The sequence below is a fragment of the Hirundo rustica genome, chromosome 20 (assembly GCF_015227805.2).
Source record: "Hirundo rustica isolate bHirRus1 chromosome 20, bHirRus1.pri.v3, whole genome shotgun sequence".
In the NCBI taxonomy this organism is placed as follows: domain Eukaryota; kingdom Metazoa; phylum Chordata; class Aves; order Passeriformes; family Hirundinidae; genus Hirundo; species Hirundo rustica.
Window position 1 is genome coordinate 2,085,504 of NC_053469.1, and position 20,906 is coordinate 2,106,409.

Consider the following 20,906-nt stretch of genomic DNA (forward strand, 5'->3'; position numbering starts at 1 on the left):
ACCACGTAATTTTCATTTTGTTGTGATGCTCCACTCTCATCTGAAGTTATTTGGAGTGGGAGAAATATTCACTTCATCACAGTGAGTTTGTTCAGTGCATCAGTGCAAAGCCAGAACATCACACCAAAATTCTTTTCTGTGTTTGCACAGCAGTGTGGATGTTCAGTGTAGGGACAGCCTCTCTTCTGAGTAAACAGGTGGAGCCACGCAAAATCCTTGAATAAAATCCTCAGTAAGATTCTTTTCTAGCTCAAAACTCTTTTAATAAACAATACCAAACACCCATTTCCACAGAGAAAGAGTTGTGGAATCAGCTGGCAGGGGTCTGTGGATCCGTTTACAGAAGGGGTGAGAAGAGATGAGTGAACACACAGAAAGAAATCCATTTTCTTCTTTTGAGCGAAGATTATTTTGTCATTTTTAAAAAATCTCTGTCTGGGAGCTGGCAGTTTGGTGTCCATCCATGGTGGGTTGTCTCACTTGACCCAACGTACACAGGCCTATTTTCAGTCTGTGTAAACGTTAATGTTGAGACACGTCTCCCAGCAAAATGTGTTCTTAATCTCCTGCTGAATTCTTACATCAGAACACACAGAAATTTAGCGTGGCTGTCAGTTATTTTTCCAGTAAAACACCCACCTTATAGGAGCTACATATGCTTTCGATTTTTTGGATGTTTAATAATGTTTTCATCTCTTATTAGGAGAAATGTTTGGGTTTGGCTCTTTCATTCTCCTGGGAACCAAGAGTTTGGTTTTGCCAGTTGCTGGATCATTACAGAATTCCAGTCCTTGTGTTCAATTTTGCCTTTCAAGTTCTGAATGAACTTGGAATTTGGATACATGTTTAAGCAGCAAGCGATTTCCTGGAAAATACTAAACTGGATTAAACACCACAACTCTCATAAAAAGAACATTCAAGTGCAGAAAACAATAGCAGAGAAATCCTGAGTAGAGCTTGCTCTATTCAACCCTTTCTTTTCTATCCCAGGAAATATTTGTTACACACGGGGGGTTATTTATAAAATGGTTATATTTACCCACGTTCAGAGCTACAAGTCACGAAATGCAGATGATTCCTAAGGTGCTGTGGCTCAGACTATAGTCCCTTTGTTTATTTGTTACTTGACAGCTAAAAGGGGCAGTTTCTTTTACAAGCAAAATAAACAAAATTTATATTTGACGCTCTTTAAATCGGCTGAGATATTAACCTCCCCCAAAACTGGGATTTACAGTGGAAAATCTATTTTCTCTTTAGGGCAGCAGCCCCACTGGTGCCAGTTTAAAGCACTGCAGAGCACACAGAGGTTCAGAGCTGGGTTTAGTGCGCTGAGGCTGGTTCCAAGGAGCCCTGATACGGCCTCGAATTGTCTCATTTGGCTTTACAAGAGGAGCCCCAGCAGCACATTCTTTCCACTGGCAGTCCCGTGCTCCCTGCAGTTTGTGCCACATCCCCAGCCAAAACGAATCAGTGGCATTGAAATTATTCCGGGGGAGCTACGCTCGATATCTACATCTGCAGATACGGGATTTCTTCAACTGCGGCACCAAAAAAAAAATAAAGAAAATACCCCAAACAAAATCAGTGTGAAAATTGCTTTCCGAAGAGGAAACATGTCAGGAACACCTCAGCCATCCCCACTGAAGGAGATGCACGCTGCACCGTGCCAGTTCGTCCCTGCTGAAAGCTGATTGGCAATATTTAGACATAAACCGAGGTGTTGGTGAGAGGCTGGGCCTAAATGGCAGCTGTGACTGAAGTCATTCCTCTGCTGCACGGCTGAGTTCTCTGTCTCTGCCAGGCTCTGATTAGCCAGGTTTCCTTCATTAGTTATACGAAGCAGTATGCCATAAAAATGTCATTTTCACTGCCTAAATCATAAAAATTTCCATTAAAACCTTCTGCTATAAGGTCCTGGGGAATATTCATCCCCAGGCTCTGACAGGGAGGTAGAAATGGGTATTCATTTCCTGCAGGGGTGAATTCCAGCAGTTTGGAGTCACCAATCTATGGAATATTAAAGGGTGGGCTTTTTTCTAAGCTTCTGTTTTGGTCAGGAGTCTCAAAAACAAGGTAGGATCAAAAGCTTCCTAGGGGGCCATGAGGGATCAAATTAATCTGTGACATAATTTAGCAGGATTTCATGGATTTGTACCAGAAACTGGGGGGATGTATCTAAACCTGCATGAGCTCCTGTGTGTCCCCTGTCCCTTGTCGGTGCTGATCCTGCCAATCCCCGTGCCCAGTTCTGAGCTGGGATTAATCCCAACCCAGAAACACTTCCCAGGGGAGTCCCTGGGCCTGGAAACAAGATTTTCTTGATAAGAGAAACAGCTGGATGTGACTTCAGAGAACCAGATTTAGGAAATCCAGGATTTCCTTCCAGTCCGTATCTTGCCCCGAGGAACCCCAAGCTTTGCTTGTGAATCCTCGCCAGGATTCCTGCTGCCCTCCAAGCCCAGGCTTTGGAGTTTTGGCTTCTCCCAGGCTTCCAGTGTTCCTGCCCCTGGGCAGATGGGAGCGTTCCCTGTGTGCCTCCCTCGCTGGCTTTGGGGTTCCAACCCCCAGCTCGTGATTCAGATGTTGGACGTGGAGCTACAAGTTTTGTTTCCCTGGCCGGATTCCAAGGACGCTGCTGGGAACATGTCTGGGATTTGGGGCTTTTGGAGTCCCATCCCAGCTGCCAAGAGGTTTGGGCTCTTTTTATTCAGGAGTTTAAACACTTACCTGTTTCCCCTGTTCAGAATGGAGGCCTGTTACTCTTTCACCTGCTTTCCCCACTTCCAGATGTAATTTTTCATTCAGGCTCCTCCTCTGCTTAAAATTTATTTTCCTTTCTCCTTGAGAATCCTCCTTAAAAACATCTTGGTTTGTGGACACTCAGGAGTCTCCCCCCTTCCTGTGGCAGTGTTTTGGTGAGGGCTTTGTTTTTCATTTACAACACCTATGAAGAGAATTTTGTTTTCCCCTCGTGAAACCTCGGGTAACACTTGGAACCTCTGTGTTCCCTGGGTGTGTTGCCCATAAAATACAGGTACAAATAGACATGTCAGTGGTGATGTGGAAATTACTCACGGTTGTGAATCACACTGAAAAATGCTGTTGGAAAGCTGAGCCTGATGCTGTTAGTCATTCTGCAACAGCAAAGGGAATTATGGGCTCAGTGGAAAAGAGATGCAAGTTAGTGCAGAGTCAGCCTCTTTCTGCTTCTAACATGTGGAAAACATCTTCTAAACTTCTTTTTTTTTTTCACTGTTATTAGCAAAATGAGCAGCTTCTGAAAGGGTTAAAGGAGATTTGCCATAACCTTCGCTTTCCCCTTGGTTCTTGTCATTTATGAGAATTAATGAAGATATTAAATAAATCGGATGTTTCCTTTTTCTGTTTCCACTAATTAGTCCCAGTCGATCAATAGAATATCCACATTTTCCCCAGCTGGTTTAGAGTCAAAAGATACCGAATCTGAACTTGTTTTTTCATGTCATACCCAGAGCTTTGGAAGAGTGTTCTGGCAGGCTTCCCTGTGGGCACAGCTCCCATTCCCAGAGTTCTCTCCAAAGCATTAAGAATGGAAACAAGCAGCTCAGAATTTTCCAGTTTAGCTCAGGCTCTGCGTACGTTAAGAGAAACAGAAGCACGACCACAAGTTCAGCAAAAACCCTTCATGTGGCCAGAGAGCTGAGCTTCGGCTGGGGAAACCGGCACAAACTGCTCAGCCCACGCTTGCTGTGCCGTGGGGGGACAGGGACAGAGGCACGAGACCACCAGGAAGCTTCTCCACGTGAGGAAGATCTGCCTGGTGGCCTGAACTCGGGGGGCAGCCTCGGAAACCTCTCAAGGAGCTACTCTGAAATACCCTCGCTTGTAGGAAACCATCAAGGCCGCTGTGATAGAAACACTTTCATTTTCTCTCTGCTCCTCAGGGTGATTCCTTGGCTTGGCTTGTGGAAACTGCTTTAAGTGAGGGGCTGAAATAAGCCACACAGATAAAGATATATACCCAAAAAATGTCTATTTCGGGCGCTTTTCTCCTGTCAGATCCTGAAGAGGTGCTCCGGAGCATCTATTCTTTGGATGAAAAGATTCCTAGGATAATACTGTCTTACAGAGAATGTGATCTGGGAAAAATCCTGAGGCAGAGCAGGGGTGAGGAAAATAAAATTGATTCCTGATGTCCCTTTGAGGGTTAGAGTCCAGCTCTGATGAAACTTAGTGGGAAACTTTCCTGCCCTTGAGAGCTGGGCTGGGCCTCGGGGTATCACCATAACAAAGCAGAGCTACAGCTGGCAGCAGGCACAGACAGATAAAACTGAAACGTGCAAAAAGATTTTATTACAGGCAAGAGATTGAATGGTGGCAAAGCTGTCGAGTTTGCTGAGGATAACAATAATCAGATTTGATGAGTCTTCTTTTTCTAATCTTGAATCAATGGGACCTCACAGACTATTCAGAAAATAGGCAATAATGTGGAAGTTACAGAACCCTTTCATACCAGAGCTCTGAACAGGCAGGAGTCTTGACCTGAGGCACTGAGCTCCAGTTCCTAGAAGTACTGAATCTCATGGGCACTGGATTTGCCTTTACTAGCAAAATTTCCTTCCTGTGTTTTACCATTCTTCAGGTTTTCCGAGAACAAGCGCACATTTCCAGCTAATTCGTACTCATTGAAAATCGTGTTTTCATAGAACGACACATCCCTGTCTCAAACATCTCTCTGAAATGCAAGTCTCCTTTTGACTACAGTCTTTAAAACCCAGAGCATCCCAGCCTAAATTCCATTTTCCGTGTCCTATGAAATTTGTAGCATTAAAAGTCCCAAGGCCTTGGCTCGTTTTTAAAAGGCGAAATTAAATACATGAATATATTCCCTCCTGCACTTTTTCCTTTTATATTAGGATATGAAATGGTCATTCCTCTTAAAACAGTCACACAGTGCCCTGCAATGCTGAGCACTGCTGGAATGGCTCTACAGTAAAGTGAAGCTTCACATTTTAATCTCTCTCTGAGCCACATCCTGTTTTCAGTTAACTGATCTCATATGGGGGAAATTTACCACAGGAAATCTCTCTAGTTTGGAAAGTACCAAAACCTTATCTTTAGTTTCTTTGTGTAATTCAGCACCTTTGGAGGGAGAGCTGCAGCAGAATCACAGAACCCTTCAAGAAGTCTCAAAGCAAGAGAAAAGGAGTGAGTTAAAGGCACAGGGAAGAGGTGGAGCTGCCACTTCATCCCCAACCCTGACCCTGTGGTATAACACTGATCATTCTAAAATTAACATCTTCCCCCTCTTTACATCCCCAAAGTTTAAAAAAAAACCCCACATCCAGAAATCTTTTAATATCTGAAAGAGATTTTAACTCACATCCTGGCAGAAACTACCGGGGCCAAATTAACTTACCATGAATTTTAACAACCCAAATGAGAGCAAATGGCTCCGGCCAGGGCCTGGCTGGGGCTGCATCACACTTTCCTCCTAGCTTTGAGTTACCACCCAGCCCTGCTGACTCTGAGCTACGGATCCACGTCAGATCAGCACCTAGAGATGTGCCGGAGATCAGCACGGAGGGGAGGAACTGAGGTTCTCTTGTGTCTGTCTGTCTGTCTGTGCACACCCAGCACGGGAAGGTGCCAGACTCGAGGCGATCGCTGCCGTACCCTAAACCCCTCAGCAGCCAGCACACACCCACGGGTACCTGCAGCTCCTGCCGGGGCGGCAATCAACAGCCCCGAGGGAAACACCTCTGTGTTTTTAATTCTGAGCAGGGCCTCGCCCCCAGGGGTATCCCCCACAAGGAAGAGCGGACAGATTTGCATGTGCAGCTCTTCTTTTGACGGAATCCTCTGTCAGAGCCAGAGAGGCTGGCTGCAAAGAGAGCTGCGGCGGGGGTGAATTCTGCTGATAATGAAACTTCGCTTTGCGGAATCTTTGCCGCTCTCTAAGGCGGCTTTGCAGACATTTGACCGAACTGGCGTTTCCCGGCTGTGCCAGCCCCGGGCCGCGCTGGAGGCTGAGGCACTGGGGGCTGCCCCGGCGAGGTTTCCCGGAGCTCCGGAGGGACTCAAGGCTCCCGTCCGGGCGGCCCCGGGGCTGCCCCGAGCACCCAGGGGTGTGCGGGGGGTGCTGGCGCTCCGGGCAGGCAGGGCTTTCTGTCTGAGTCCCCGGTGAGCATGGCACAGCCAGCGGCACTCGGCTTTCGGGAACCAGCCGCCAGATTCCCCGTTTCAGCTGACCCGGAGGGGGAATTCTCTCCGCGGGGCCTTTCCTCGGCCGATTCCCCGCGCCTGCGGCCCGGGCCAGCGCCGGTGCCCCGAGCAGGGGAAGCCCCGCTCCCTCCGGCCCCGGGGCGCGGCTCGGGCTCCCCGCTCCTCCCGGCCGGAGCGAGGCAGCATCGCCGAAACCCGCCCGGCCGCAGCTGCGGTACGGCGGTGAGCGCCCGCCCGGGGCCGGCCGCCGCAGGTACGGGAGAGGCGGGGACGCGGGGAGGGGTGAGGGACGGAGCGAGGGATGCGGAGGAGCGGCAGGGATGGAGCGGCAGGGATGGAGGGGAGCGGGCCCCGCCGCGGAGAACCGCCCGCGGCCCCCGGGCCGCACGGGCCCGGTCCCCGAACCGAGCCCCGGCAGCGCCCGGAGGGCAGCGGGGCTCGGCCGGGGCTCCTGGCCGCTCTCGGCCGCCCTGAGCCGGGATGGGCAGAGGGACCCCGGGCCGGGCTCGGAGCGCCCGGGCGGTGCCGCTGGCAGCGGGGGCAGCGGGGCTGCGCTGAACCTTCGGCTCCGTCCCGTTTGTGTCACCGGGTGTCGTTCGGGGCTCTGGCGGGCTGGGCAGCCCCTGCCGTCACTGCGGAGCTCCCGCTGGGACGGCTGCGGAGGCCAGGCCCTGGAAAAGGCTGGCTGCTCCCGGAGCACAGCCTCAAGGCCGGGGTTTGCCCTGCCCACATCTCGGCAGACTGGATTCATTCATTTTCGCATTTCTTAGTCAGCCTGACTGCCGGTAATGCTGAGGCAGGTTGTGGTGTGTCGGTACTGTTGTGGGGAAAAACAAACAAACAAACAAACAAACAAACAAACAAACAAACAGCTTTATGAAGGGATTATTATAATCAAACTCCACCAGTTCCCTGGGTGAAAACCTTCCTTGGACTTTCCAAGAGACTCCAGTGTCTGTTTTGGTTGTATTTCCAAAAAATATCCCACTGCAGAGCCCTCATTAAGCAAACCACGCGGAGTGAGCGCGACACCTTGGCACTCTGGCTCCAGGTGTGCCTGCTCAGAGCACAGCAGCAAGGGCTTGTGGGCTTGGGATTCCCTTTGCCATTCCACCACCAGTTTTATCACTCTGGGAAAGTCACAAACACACCAGCTGCTCGGTTTCTGTGCCTGTGAAGTAAAATCGCGAATTTTGGCAGCAGAGAATTGAACCGTGGTTGGGGATTTACTCTGCAGAAACGATGCTGTGCGATGAGGACTGCTGGGACTGCAGCTCGTCTTCCCGCAAGCTAAAAACTCTCAAAAGAAAACCCCAGCTCCCCCTTCTTAGGACACTGCCTATTTTCGTGTGGTGTTTGAGGGAAATTTTAAAGGTGTAGGGTAATTTCCTGCTGGTGCCGGGTCAAACCCCACGGTGACATTTGGTCACGCCTGTCACTGCAGACCCAGCCAAACGCAGCTCAGGTTCGGGGCTGCTGGAGGGCTCTGCTCCATCCTCTCACATCAAGTGTGCTCGTGCCCTGTCTGAGCGCCTGGATTTTATCTTCTCTCGGGCACAGCTCCCTTCAGATGGCTGAGAACACCGCCAGGAGCCTGCAGGACACCCCCGGCTCTTTCCCTGATGAAAACGAGTTTCCCTTCGGGTACCCCACCAGCATTTGCGAGGACGTGCCCGGCCAGAAGTTCCTGTGCAGCAACTGCAACAACATCCTGAAGAAAGCCCTGCAGACGCTGTGTGGGCACAGGTACTGCTCCGCCTGCCTCACCTGGATCGTTCGGTAGGTGCCACGCTGTGCCCCCGAGCCCCGGGACTCCTGGCCTGCTGTCATTTTCCTGCCTGGAAGGAATTGCCATGGTGGACTGCAGGGTACTCCCTGCCTCCTCCTTGTTTCCACCATGGAAGTCTCTGGGGCCTGGCAGAGTTTTTTCTATCTGTGACATAATAATTGTGATTTAACCTTGGAGAACTGGTCCAAGGCTGACTTAATCCTTCCATATCCCCCTGATAAGGGATGTTACGGGGTTTTAGTAAATGTAATGTCATATATGTCTGTGTCTGTCTGGGCAAAATGGGCGTTTTCTGTGTTTTAAAAGACTTTAGTATTCACATTCTCTTTCCTAGTTAGAGTTTTTAATCATTCATGGGACAAATAGCTTTCCACCTTTATTCCTATTTATGGTTTGTGCTATCCTTATTTTACTGAAATACAGGTAAGATTAATGGGCATAGTGCTGGTCTTGGAGAACAGGAGAGCAAAACTTTTTTGACATCTGTGTGTTCAAGAATTGGCCCTTTGTGAACAAGGACTGTGGATTCCGAGTGGGAATCACAATTTTCATGGTTTTGTTTGTGTCGGTCCCTATACAAACACCTCCTCAACTGCAGCGCACCAATGGATTGTTATTTGATTTTTCTTTCTTTTTTTTACCAGAAACAATAAAAACGCAATTTGCCAGAAATGTAAAGAGGAAGATCCCAACACTTTAGGCGAGGAAAGCCTGTTGGCAGAAGAGAGGGTAAGTTGTAGTTCACAGGTCATTAATTTGTCACTAACCATTCTCTGGAGTCATCATTGGACTGGAGTTCAAAAGGGAATAATATAAAATGCAATTGCAGCTGATAGTTACACATTTTAACTTGGGCTTTAATAACCTGGATTTCCCAGAGTTTTTTGATTTTAAAAAGTGTAATGGCAGCCTCAGGACTTTCCAAATCCAGGTTCTGCAATGTAAAACCCCAAACTCTTCCCTATGATTAACTTTTTATTGTCCCCAAGTAACTGGTGCTTTCCTACTCGTAATAATATGTCCTAACTGTTACTTATTATCCTCAGGAAGTATTTCAATGGATTTTCCAACCTCATGGTTTCTTGTACCCTTCAAACATGAAGCTGAATGTAATAATTGATACAAACTATGCCCTGGCAAATGTTTCATCTGTAATTTAATGGTGCAGATCTCTTCTTGTGTGATTTTTCCAGGCAAATTGCTGTGCCGCTCTAATATCCCAAACACACAAAAAACCCAGCCTGCCTTTTTCCCTCCTCTCTGATTACATGCAGGGATATCAACAGACACATAATTTGTCTAAATTTTTTAGGGGGAAGTGAAAACTAACGACAGCTGACAGTGGCGTAAAAGCCAAAGCTTGGGAAGCAGCAAAATAATGAATCTGCGGCTAATGCTGAATTTGGTAATATCCCAGGAAAAAAAAAAAAAAAATCCTCAGTTCTGCAATCGATTTCCCAATAAGATTCTGAACTTACTGTGCTTTGACTGTCACTTTGGGGTTTCTCTGCTGTGGGGTTGTCCCCGAGTGTGCAGGGAGTTTCTGCAGGCTGTGGGTGCGTGGTTGTGAGCAGACCCCACTCAGGGCTGCCTGGAAATTCCTTTTTCCTCTCCAAGATGAAGCCAGGCTCCAGCAAAGGAAGAGGATCTGCCTGTGCAGATTATTCCCAACAAATGTTGGGTAGACTTTCAGGAACTTTGGGCATTGCTTGTAAATGCTCCCCTGCCTCTCTTTGTAAAGCTTTCCTCCCCCAGTCCTTGCTCTGCGTTATTCCACGTGAAATCTGCATTTCTCTGCGCTGCACTTCCCTCCACACTATCCAAAAATGCCTCTTCTTGTGCCAAGGCACCTATTTTAGTGCAAGATGTGACATTAAAGGGTTCAACATTTCATAATTACATAACGACTGTACGATCCCTCCTGTTCAAATAACCCCAAAATCTCTGCAGTGCAAAGAACAAACCTCTCTCCCATCTGGCTCGTTGGTTTTTTTTTAGCACACAGTGTCTGCTAAATGGAAACAGCCCAGAACTGAGCAGTGCAGAGACTCTCAAGCACTCTCTGCAGCACGTTTAGGAGGTGTTAATGACCCCGAAAATGAAATGCATTCATTAAGGGACCCCACAGTCAGGGTCCTGTCAGCACATTCCCTGCATGTGAAATATTTCGGGCTCCCGTGAAAAAAAAAAAAAAAAAAAAAAAGGAAATAAGGGTTGTAGTTGGCTGGGCTTATTTTCAGTAAATTAGTATCGTGTCAAAGAGTGCTAAGAAATAGATTTGAGTGCTAAGAAATAAATGATTTAATAATTAGTTGGGCTCCTGCTGCACTAAGATTAACTTGCCAGGTCACAGGGTCTTATGCAATACAATAAACTTTTTTAAAAATTAAAGATTTATCAAGGTGTGGATTTCTGCCACCCCATTCCTATTCCAAGGATGCACCCAAAGGTACTTTCTCACCGATGTTTTTTCCCTTGCTTTGTTTTCTTTGCAGGCTTTTGGGGATGCTGCCATCAATAAAGAGATTTCTGAACTCCGAGTCCACTGCGTGACCCTTGGGTGCAGCTGGTCTGGGATCATGAAAGATTTTGAAGTATGTTCAAAGAGAGTTTATTCAGATTGACATGGGCTGGGGACAGAGAGGCAATGAAAACAGGATATCAGCAGACACAAACTAATGCAAATAATTAGAGTTCAGTGTCGGTATTGTGATTTATACCAATGTTTTTGTCTTAAAATGTGGCATCAATCTACAGAAAGCTCCCTGTGGTGTTTGGGACTGGATGATCTTTAAGGTCCCTTCCAACCCAAAGCGTTCTGTGATTCTGTGATTAACTTTAGCAGGGCTTTGGCCAAATCCAGACCGTCCCGAATGAAATCCACATCGCACAAATTTACATCAACTTGATACTTTTATTGTTATTATTTAAATGCAGGGCTGCTACCAGCAGGCTGTGACAGGGCAGAGTATCTCAGCCTCCAGGACACTGTTCAGGCGATGTCCTTGGCGTGTTTTATAGGAGAAATCATTCCCTCCTGTGTCAGTGTATCGATTGTATTCATCCTTCTTCTCAGACTGATCTGAGATGCCTCAGTTAAAACAGTTAAATGGGCAGGATTTGTGAATTTCCATGCAGATTTGAGTAATGCATGCAAGGGAGAAAGCTGGGACCAGGGTATTGTTTCTGAACATAAGAGAGACTGTTATGGGAGACCTCGTGTTTGGATTTACCAAAAGTGGTTTGGTTTTGGTTTTGAGATGTTTTTTTTTACTTAATAATTAACAAAAAGACCCCAGTAAAGCTGGTGAATTTTTCACCAGTAGTCTCAGTAACTTTGTGCAGTGGGACTTTACCCAAGCTTAGAAGAAGTGCAGATCAGAGCCCTGGCCTGCCAGAACAGACGCTGTTTATGGATAAACGTGAATCAGCGCTTTACACGTCGCTTTATCACTTTTGACTCCCAGGAGCATCAGAGTTTGTGTGAATACGCTTTGATCCCTTGTCACACTGGCTGTGGGCACGTGGTGATGAGGAGGAAGCTGGCAGATCACTTGGAAAACGGATGTGTCAATAATGTGAGAGTGTGTCAGCAGTGCCAGCGCAGCCTGGCCAGCTCTGAATACCAGGTGAGAACATTTCTCTCTCAAATGAAACCTTTATATTGATGCTTTCAATAGCTGTGATGCCGTTTTCCCATCCTGATTCTGTTGCGCTCGGGGGATATTTAATTTTCCTGAGTTTGGTCATTTTCCCACACAAGTGTTGGAGGGAGAAATGGATGTGACAAAAATCTGCTGGTGATGTGACAAAAGCACCCACGTGCTCCCCTGGGCAGCCCAGGTTTCAGCTCCTGGCTCAAAATGTGTCAAAATGTGTGAGGTAAGAGAAAACCAGAAAAGCACAAACGGAGGCAGGGAAGGGATCTTGAAAGGGGCTGAGGTTTATTCAAACTAAAACTACCCACAAATGTGTGGGGCAGGATTCTGTCAGATGTTATTTCTATTAGATCTGACCAGGTGTAAACCTCCAAATTATCAGCAGTGTCCATAGAGCAGGAAGATCTCACTCTGAATCTGCCACAAATATCCCAGTGCCCATTCAAACATTTTCGCTTTATATATATATTATTTTTATGTCATTTGCTCAAAGCAATGAATATTGTTCCCTCCAAATGATTTCAGGAGAATAACTGCCAGCCTTGCGTGATTAAAGACCTGTGTGCCAGGAGAGATGTGAATATTTCAGAGATGTAAATAGTTCTGTGCTTCCAAAGTGTCACGAATCGGTGCCTTTCCAAATCCTGAGCTGAGAGATCTTTAAGGGGTTTCTGGGGCAACCCCGGGGTAAGAATCGGGTGCTCTGCTAAAATCTGCTCCTTCTGCTTGCGCTCTTCACCCTTCGCTGCCCTGCAGAGAGAGCGGAGCCGGACCCGGGCGCATCTCCCCGGAGCCGAACCCAGCCTTTCCCAAAACCGTGAGCGCCAGAAGGTGGCCACACTAAATCCCCTGGCAGCTCTCCGAGAGTCGGGCTGGGGCTGCAGGGCAGAGCTGAGCTCGGTGCGTGCCCTGGGCAGCCTCCTCTGCCCGGGCTCCAGGGCTGCTTTCCTCCCGCTCGCTCCGCTCAGCCGCCGCCTAATCCGTATTTCGGTCGGGAAACCTTGGCCGCCGAGGGTGAGGTGTGGATTCCCCCTGCCCCCTTCAGTGTGTGTGTGCAGTTCTGGCTGCGTGAGCTGCTCTGAGAAACCTGCACCGAGTTCGGAATTACGATTGTTCGTGGGTATTCCACGCGTCCACAACCCTCTGGGAGAAAATAGTGAATTTTGGGCGCTGCTCTTGCTCTCTCCACCTTATTCATTTGGTTGTAGGTCTTGTGGGGGTTTTTTTTTTGTTTTGGTTTGGTGTTTTGTTTGTTTGTTTGTTTTGTTTTGTTTTTTGTTTTTTGTTTTTTTGGGTTTTTGGGGGGTTTTTTGGGTTTTTTTTTTGTATTTTTCTATTTTTAAATGAGCTCCTCTCCTCTGGAGGAGGGTGCTTCTCCCCCTCAAGGAGTTGGTGATCTGAAGGAGTAAAAGAGCAGAAATGAGTAAGATCACTGGCAAGAGAAAAGAGTGCTAAAAAAAAAAAAAAAAAAAAGAAAAACTAGTTAGAGAGTGAGAAAAACCCGTGGCTGCATTTCCGAGAATCGAAAGGGAAACCTCAGAGCTGGTACTCAGAGGAGTTTGTGGAGATGGAATCCACCCCCTCTGAAGAGTGTGCAGGGAAAGCTGTGTGAAACACAGATATTACAGAGCCGAGGCAGGGGATCACTTCACCCTGCTGAGGGGTGATGCATTTTGGGGTGATCACGGTGGAGGATTTGGATTCCAGCCTCCAGAACGTTCACAGGCATGGTGCAAGAGGGGTCTGCACCCTGAGCAAAGCGCATGGAGTCAACGCAAGGGGAGTTTATATTCGAATTATATTGGAATTTGGATTTATACTGGAGTTTCCTGTGCTGTAACCTGTTTATGTTCATATATATATATCTATCTGTATATATTTGAATTTCCTGTTCTGCTGGCCATTGTTGCTTCCTGTTCTGTAACCCCCTGCTTGTCCCTGCAGGTGTGTGAGTGCACATTTTTGTGTGTGTGCACATTGCTGTGGTGTGAACCTGGCAACACCTACGCGTTGTACACAACCTTGTATCCAATGTCCCAGGGTGACCTTTAATTCAATAATTAGATAAGGCACTGATTTTTTTTTCCTTCTTGTTTTAATGACAGGAGCATTCGTGTGAAGGCAGTTTATGCCAGGAACAAAAACCTGTGCAAACAGAAGCAGCATCAGAGGAAAAGGTGGGTGAAAGATGGGCACAACGCAGCTTTATTTCAATTAATAAAATTATCGCTTGTTCATTTAGATTAAACCAACACCTGAGAACATCTTCAGATCCAGCAGCTGTGCCTGGCTGCTCTTTACAGCCCAGCAAAGCCCTGCTGACTGCCCTCTCTTCCCCGCTCCCACAATTGCCTTCTCTAAATTATCTCCTCAATTAACCTCCTCAAACGGGCAGATATTTGTTTCCTCTCATCGCTGGAGTGCGAGCCGGGTGAGCAGGGCTGTGCTGTGCAGCAGTTTATCTCCAGCACCTCCTCTCTGAGGAGCTGTGGTTCGTTCAGTTGTGCTCTGTAGCTGTGGGGTCTGTGGGATGGACGCCTCAGTGTGTGCAGGAAATTGCCGCCAGCCACGCTCTTCATCCATTTACCAGCAAAAAAATTACCCTTTCAAAGCTGTGCAATGACCTTGACTTGAATGACTCTGATTTGCAGCTGCTGCGTTCGTGGCTTAGGTGCCTGTAGGGAAATAAAAGGATTCCCTTCAATTGGTTTTGATTATTTCCTCTGCGTCTTTGTTTTTCCTTTCAACAGAGCCGCTCCTCAGCCAGCAAGGATGGGTGTTGTTTCTCTGAAGTTGGCTGTGCATTTCGGGTGAGTGAGGTCCCTTCAGGAGTGTTCCACCCTGGTCTGGCCATCCCCTTCAGGGGGACAGTTTGAACTTGGACATTCCCTTCAGGGAAGTGTCTCTTGAAACACAACCAGCACTTTCTGAGCCAGAGGCTGGAGCTGCACCTCGCAGCGTCTCCATCACCCGAGGAGCTGAGGGGTGGCTGGGTTTGGCCCCAGGCCAGCTGTGGTGCTCGTGGAGGCTGCATTGAGAGCCCTGTCTCTTGCAGGGAAGCAAAGAGAAGATGAAGGAGCACGAAAAATCCGCGCTGGGGGCCCACATGCTGCTCCTGCTGCAGCGCATGAGGCAGCTGCAGGGCAGCCTGTGCAGAGCTGCACAGGGCCTCGCCCCACAGCCAGAGCCGAACACGGGGGGCGCAGGAAAAAGCGTCCCTGAGCTGCAGAGCCCTGCAGGGCTGGAATTCAGCAGGGATCCAGAGGTGGACTCCTTCCCTGGATCGTCTGTTCCTGGGGATGAGTCTGTCCTGCAGCAGCTCGTGAGGGAGAAGGTGATTTCTGAGCTGGAAAACAAGCTGCACGTGTTTGAGAACATCGTGGCGGTGCTCAACAAGGAGGTGGAGAGCTCTAACCTGGAAATCCTGGCCTTCAGGAGACAGAGTGAACTGGACCAGAACATAATACGGGGCCTTGAACTGAAGGTAAAATAATTACAGCAAGGGTTGTCTGGGTGCTTGTTCTGCAGACAGCAAACACTGAGGCAGCTCAGGGAGGGCTGGGGACCAGAGCAGGGCTTTGAGCTGTGCAGGGCTCAGTTCTGGACACACATTCAGCATCCTTTCGTTGTTTGGTACATTTTCAGACGCGGGTCTCTAATACCTGTTCTCCCAGTGCACGCTCAGGCAGTGGGATATTCCTGCGAGTTTCGAGTGCTGGAGTTTGCTGTGATCAGGCTGAGAGCGAGCAGGAGAGATGTTTAACTGCCTGATCCTCTCACAGCAGCCTTCTGCCTGGAGGCCCAGACAACATCTCTGTGTATGTTTTGACATATTGCTGTCACTTAGGGAGGAATCAAAGCAGAGCTCGCAGAACATGAGGGCTCCAGGAGGATTCAGCCGCCCCTGCAGCACAGCCTGGAGCAGGGGCGTGGCTGAGGATGGTTTTTATTCCTAGATTGCAGAGTTGCACCGGTGCCTGATGCAGAAGGACGCGGGCCTGAGCAGCCTGCACAAGAGCCTGCTGTTCTCTGAGCAAGCCTCCTACGATGGGATCTTCCTCTGGAAAATCACAGAGGTTGGCAGGAAGCTCCAGGACTCTGTGACTGGCAGGACGGTCAGTTTGTACTCCCCAGGTAAAGCACAAGATGGAGATGTGTGTCCACAAACCCCAGTCCTTCAGAATCCCCCCTTTTCTCCAGAGCTCTGCTGATGCCAGCGGGAGGATCTCTAAAACAGCTCCTTACACCAAGATGCTGTTTGTGCAGAGATCTGTGATCCAGGGCACTGGGATGTGCTTTTCCAGAGGGCTGGGCTCTAGTTTGGGCTCTCATCCTGCCCTTTGCCCACCACCACAGCTGCTGGAGGTGGATCCATCCCTCCCAGCCCTCGGCTCGGTGTCTGCTGGCACCACGGGGCTCTGGCTGCGGCTCCTCCCCACGTGGGGAGTAACTGGATCAGGCAAAATGCACTTGTGTGGCTAATAACAGGTAATTTTCACCAAGGTCTGAGGCACTAAAAGGGTTCCACCCCCTGGGTTTTCATTGCCTGTAATCTCCAGGTGGTGCTGCTCTGTCTGTCCTCCTTTCTGTGAGAGCGAACCGCATCACACGTTGCCCTTTCCCACATGCCAGAACACTCATTAGGCCTTTTTTCCCCTCCAAAAAAAACACCTTTCCTAATGAAGAGTTCTGCTTTTCAGCTTTCTACACCGCAAAGTACGGCTACAAGGTGTGTCTGAGGGTGTACCTGAACGGGGATGGGACAGGGAAAGGAACCCACCTGTCCCTGTTCTTCGTTGTCATGAAAGGAGACTACGACGCTCTGCTGCCGTGGCCTTTCAGGCACAAGGTAAGAGGAAAACCTTCCCACATCTGATCCCAGCCCAAAGCCAGCACAGGGTGACTCTTCCCCTGGAGTTATGGGGAAGCTGAGTGCTTTTCCACGTCCCTTTCACGGGGGAGGAGCTGTCCTGCAGTCCTGGGTGAGGATTTGTCTCTGACCGGAGTCCCTTTGCGGGGAAGGCTGCTCCTGCTGATATTCCAAACTTTGCCAGGCAGGATTTTCAGGCACCAGAATGTTTGGAATGTTCCAACCTGTGTCCACCTGGGCTAAAGGCAGAGACACATCTTCCCCTGGCTGTTGTTAAACACGGATAATAGCAGTTTTCTATTGGGAGGGAGTTATGATTTGCTGCCTGGAGGCATCCCAAGGGTGAGGTGAGAGTTCCCCTCACAGAGGTGCCACGGATGTCTGATGTGATCCTGGTCTAATTTTTTCCCCTAATTGTGATCTGATAATGGCAGCAATGGTTAGAAAAGCAGTGAACCCATGGCAGGGCCGGATCTCTGCTTTGGCACGTGTCTCTGTGGGGTAATAATTCCATAAACCTTTCCTATAAATCGTTTTACTGCCAGTTAACGGCCAAAAAGACAGAAATCAAAGTTCCCAATCCTCGCTGTATCAAATGATTATTACAGATATTTCACATTTCAAGCTATAGAACAGTGAGTTATTAAAGGGGGTAACGAGGTGGGGAGATTCTATGCTGATATTTTGGTTGTGTCTTTTACATATTTGTGCACAGGCAACTGAGCTGTCTCTTCTGATTCCAAACCACAACAGCAGAATAAATGTAATGACTGTACCCAAACCCAGGGGCTGGGTCAGGAGAGACAGGGAGGAAAAAAGCCTTTGGTCCGTGCAGTTCTCTAGCGAGGAATAATCCCTTGCTTGATTTAATTTTATTTCGTTTTATGGGTAGCAAAGTTTTACGAACTTCATCAGTTCACGTGAACTGACCTTGCAGGCTGGAAACATTCGTTAGGGTTTGTGTTTAATTACCAGCGGAGCTGTTGCAGCGCTCCTGTCCCTGCTCGGTTTGTTTTCCCCTGCCGTGACTCCTCACGGCCACGCTCTGGTTTTTCAGGTGACGTTTATGTTGCTTGACCAGAACAACAGGGAGCACGTCATCGATGCCTTCCGCCCAGACCTGACCTCTGCTTCGTTCCAGAGGCCCGTGAATGACATGAACGTGGCCAGTGGCTGCCCCATGTTCCTGCCCTTGTCCAAGCTGCAGTCCCCCAAGCACGCCTACGTGAAGGAGGACACGCTCTTCCTCAAGTGCATCATAGAAACAAACTAGCGGGCCCGGAGACACGCCTGCCTGGGGAACTCACCACCAGTGTCAGGAGATGATGAGGAAAACCCCATCCGTTCAGGCCTTGTGTTAGTCTGTGTGTACACAAAACCCCCAGAGGCTGAGCCTGCGCGCCCTGAACCCGCTGCCGTCACCTGGAGGTGCTGGAATGGGAATATCTCCCCAGAGCAGCCAGTTCTCATGGCCTGGGTGTCACTGTCACCCCTGCCCCATGGGTGGAGAAGGGGCTGGTCCTGCTCACAGCTGCCCTGGCTGTGGCTCTGCGGGCTGGGGCTGAATTCCCTTCCCTTCCCTTCCCTTCCCTTCCCTTCCCTTCCCTTCCCTTCCCTTCCCTTCCCTTCCCTTCCCTTCCCTTCCCTTCCCTTCCCTTCCCTTCCCTTCCCTTCCCTTCCCTTCCCTTCCCTTCCCTGGGGATTGGGGAGGCTGAGCCCATCCTGGGGCCGTGCCCAGCTCCCATATCCCGGGATTGGGGAGGCTGAGCCCATCCTGGGGCAGTCCCTGCTCCCATATCCCGGGATTGGGAAGGCTGAGCCCATCCTGGGGCAGTCCCTGCTCCCATATCCCGGGATTGGAGGGGCTGAGCCCATCCTGGGGCCGTGCCCAGCTCCCATATCCCGGGATTGGGGAGGCTGAGCCCATCCTGGGGCGGTGCCCAGCTCCCATATCCCGGGATTGGGGAGGCTGAGCCCATCCTGGGGCCGTGCCCAGCTCCCATATCCCAGGATTGGGAAGGCTGAGCCCATCCTGGGGCGGTGCCCAGCTCCCATATCCCGGGATTGGGGAGGCTGAGCCCATCCTGGGGCGGTGCCCAGCTCCCATATCCCGGGATTGGAGGGGCTGAGCCCATCCTGGGGCGGTGCCCAGCTCCCATATCCCGGGATTGGGGAGGCTGAGCCCATCCTGGGGCCGTGCCCAGCTCCCATATCCCGGGATTGGGGAGGCTGAGCCCATCCTGGGGCCGTGCCCAGCTCCCATATCCCGGGATTGGGGAGGCTGAGCCCATCCTGGGGCGGTGCCCAGCTCCCATATCCCGGGATTGGAGGGGCTGAGCCCATCCTGGGGCCGTGCCCAGCTCCATCCCGGGAGCTCTGGGGTGAGCTCCTGGGACACTGCCCTGGCTGGCAGCCCCGGGGTGGATTTTGGCTGCTCCCCAGCAGGAAGAAGGGCGGATCCTTCCCCCGAGGCTCGGATCAGGTCTCTCTGCGCTTCCCCGTGACCCTGGAGGCCGGGAGCTGTGGCCGGCGCTGCAGTCCCTCACCCCGGGGGATTCATTTCTCGCTATTTATTCTCTGTTGATGTGCTCTGTGAGGAGGTGCCGTGTTGCAGCAGCACACAGCGAGCAGGTTACGCTGTGCCTTGGGGGAATTACCTCCAGGATTTCCAAAGGAGCCCTTGGGCTTGCCCCGTGTGGATCCAGAGCTCTGCTCCAGGCAGGGTGAGGTCCCCTCAGTGGTCTGGTTTGGTGTCCCGTCCCCTTCAAGGCAGGTGACTTATTAAAAATTATTGATTTTTTTTTTCTTAATGTGCTCTGATGTTTAAGGTTTTGTTTTGTTTTGTTTTTAATGCTAAAATACAACTAACTGCTAGAAATGGGTTTTATTCTTTTTGGGTTTCCTAACAGAGGGAAGGAATTTTTTTTTTTTTTTTTTTTTTTAATTTAATAAGCGAGGCAAGCTCAGGACTGTCTGGATGTGTGCAAAATCTCTCACTTCTGTCTTGGCAACAGCCTTTTAAATAATTGGTTGTGATAAAGCATCACATTTCAAAAACATCCTCCCCATAACCAAATATTTATCAAAGCTCATTTGGGAAGGAACTGGATATTCTGTGTGTCTTTTCCTCTATTCCATCTTTCAGGGACAGAAAGTGATTTTCCCAGCAATGTGCCAGCCCCTGTCACCACACTGGAGAAATTTTCCTAGGTTTTATTTTGCTTTTCCTGTCTGTATCACTTTGACCAGCTGTATTTATTACAATCGTTCATATTTTCTTACAATTTTATTTATTTCCTGAATAAATCTCGCTAGCTGAAGGAAGGCATGGTGTTGTTTTTGCTGTCAGGTAGGGAATTGAGTGGATCCGAGGTGTGGTGATGGGGGGTTGTTGTAGAAAAACTGAGCTGTGTTACACTTCCCTTCCTTGCTTTTTTCTTTCCTTCTTTCTGGGGAAAGGAAAATCCTTTTGGAGCCGTGCTCAGGAGCTGCAGAAATGCCCAGAACACCCCTTTGTGCATTTCCCTCCAACCTGCCTCGCTGGGAGAGCACCCACAGCCCTTCAGCAGAGCCCACAGAGAGAGCTCAGTTTAAAAAAAAGAGACTGATACGGATCAAATCCTCTCTCAATAAACAAACACGAACCCATGCCCGGCGCTCCTCCTCTCAAAGGCACAGCCGAACCTCAGACCGATCTGCCCTGCTGGTGATTGCAGCCCCTCCCCGGCCCCGAGGATCTCTTCCGAGGGCATTTCCACCCTCGGGAAGGGCTCCAGGGGCTCGGGCTGCCCGTGCCAGCCCCGGCCGGAGCCGGGGATCCCGCGGGGCTCCGCTCCTGGCCCGGCTCCGCTCCCGGCTCCGCTCCCGGCCCCGCTCCGCTCCCGGCTCCGCTCCGCTCCCGGCTCCGCTCCGCTCCCGGCTCCGCTCCGCTCCCGGCCCCGCTCCGCTCCCGGCCCCGCTCCGCTCCCGGCTCCGCTCCGCTCCCGGCCCCGCTCCGCTCCCGGCCCGGCTCCGCTCCCGGCCCCGCTCCCGGCCCGGCTCCGCTCCCGGCCCGGCTCCCGGCCCCGCTCCGCTCCCGGCTCCGCTCCGCTCCCGGCCCCGCTCCGCTCCCGGCTCCGCTCCGCTCCCGGCCCCGCTCCGCTCCCGGCCCCGCTCCGCTCCCGGCTCCGCTCCGCTCCCGTTCCCGGCCCGGCTCCGCTCCCGGCCCCGCTCCGCTCCCGGCCCCGCTCCGCTCCCGGCCCCGCTCCGCTCCCGGCCCGGCTCCGCTCCCGCTCCGCTCCCGGCCCGGCTCCGCTCCCGCTCCGCTCCCGGCTCCGCTCCCGGCCCCGCTCCGCTCCCGGCCCCGCTCCGCTCCCGGCTCCGCTCCGCTCCCGTTCCCGGCCCG

At 50.6% G+C, this 20,906-nt stretch overlaps 1 protein-coding gene across 1 annotated transcript; it reads left to right on the forward strand.

Annotated features, from left to right (window-relative positions):
* The first annotated feature begins 6,354 nt into the window (after positions 1 to 6,354).
* On the forward strand, positions 6,355 to 19,844 carry TRAF1 (TNF receptor associated factor 1). Its single transcript, XM_040083678.1, has 11 exons — positions 6,355 to 6,457; positions 7,765 to 7,983; positions 8,638 to 8,722; positions 10,489 to 10,587; positions 11,461 to 11,622; positions 13,758 to 13,829; positions 14,403 to 14,462; positions 14,708 to 15,136; positions 15,609 to 15,786; positions 16,353 to 16,501; positions 17,580 to 19,844. Exons 2-11 carry the CDS (start codon positions 7,775 to 7,777, stop codon positions 17,793 to 17,795), a joined length of 1,659 nt encoding a protein of 552 aa, XP_039939612.1. The 5' UTR covers positions 6,355 to 6,457; positions 7,765 to 7,774; the 3' UTR covers positions 17,796 to 19,844.
* Positions 19,845 to 20,906: the final 1,062 nt, after the last annotated feature.

What these genes read in the sequence shown, in the direction of transcription:
- TRAF1 (XM_040083678.1), top strand. Translation starts at nt 7,775, where the DNA reads ATGGCTGAGAACACCGCCAGGAGCCTGCAGGACACCCCCGGCTCTTTC. An exon ending in GGATCATGAAAGATTTTGAA is followed by an intron (nt 10,588 to 11,460) that starts GTATGTTCAAAG and finishes TTTGACTCCCAG; the next exon opens with GAGCATCAGAGTTTGTGTGA. An exon ending in TGGCCAGCTCTGAATACCAG is followed by an intron (nt 11,623 to 13,757) that starts GTGAGAACATTT and finishes TTTTAATGACAG; the next exon opens with GAGCATTCGTGTGAAGGCAG.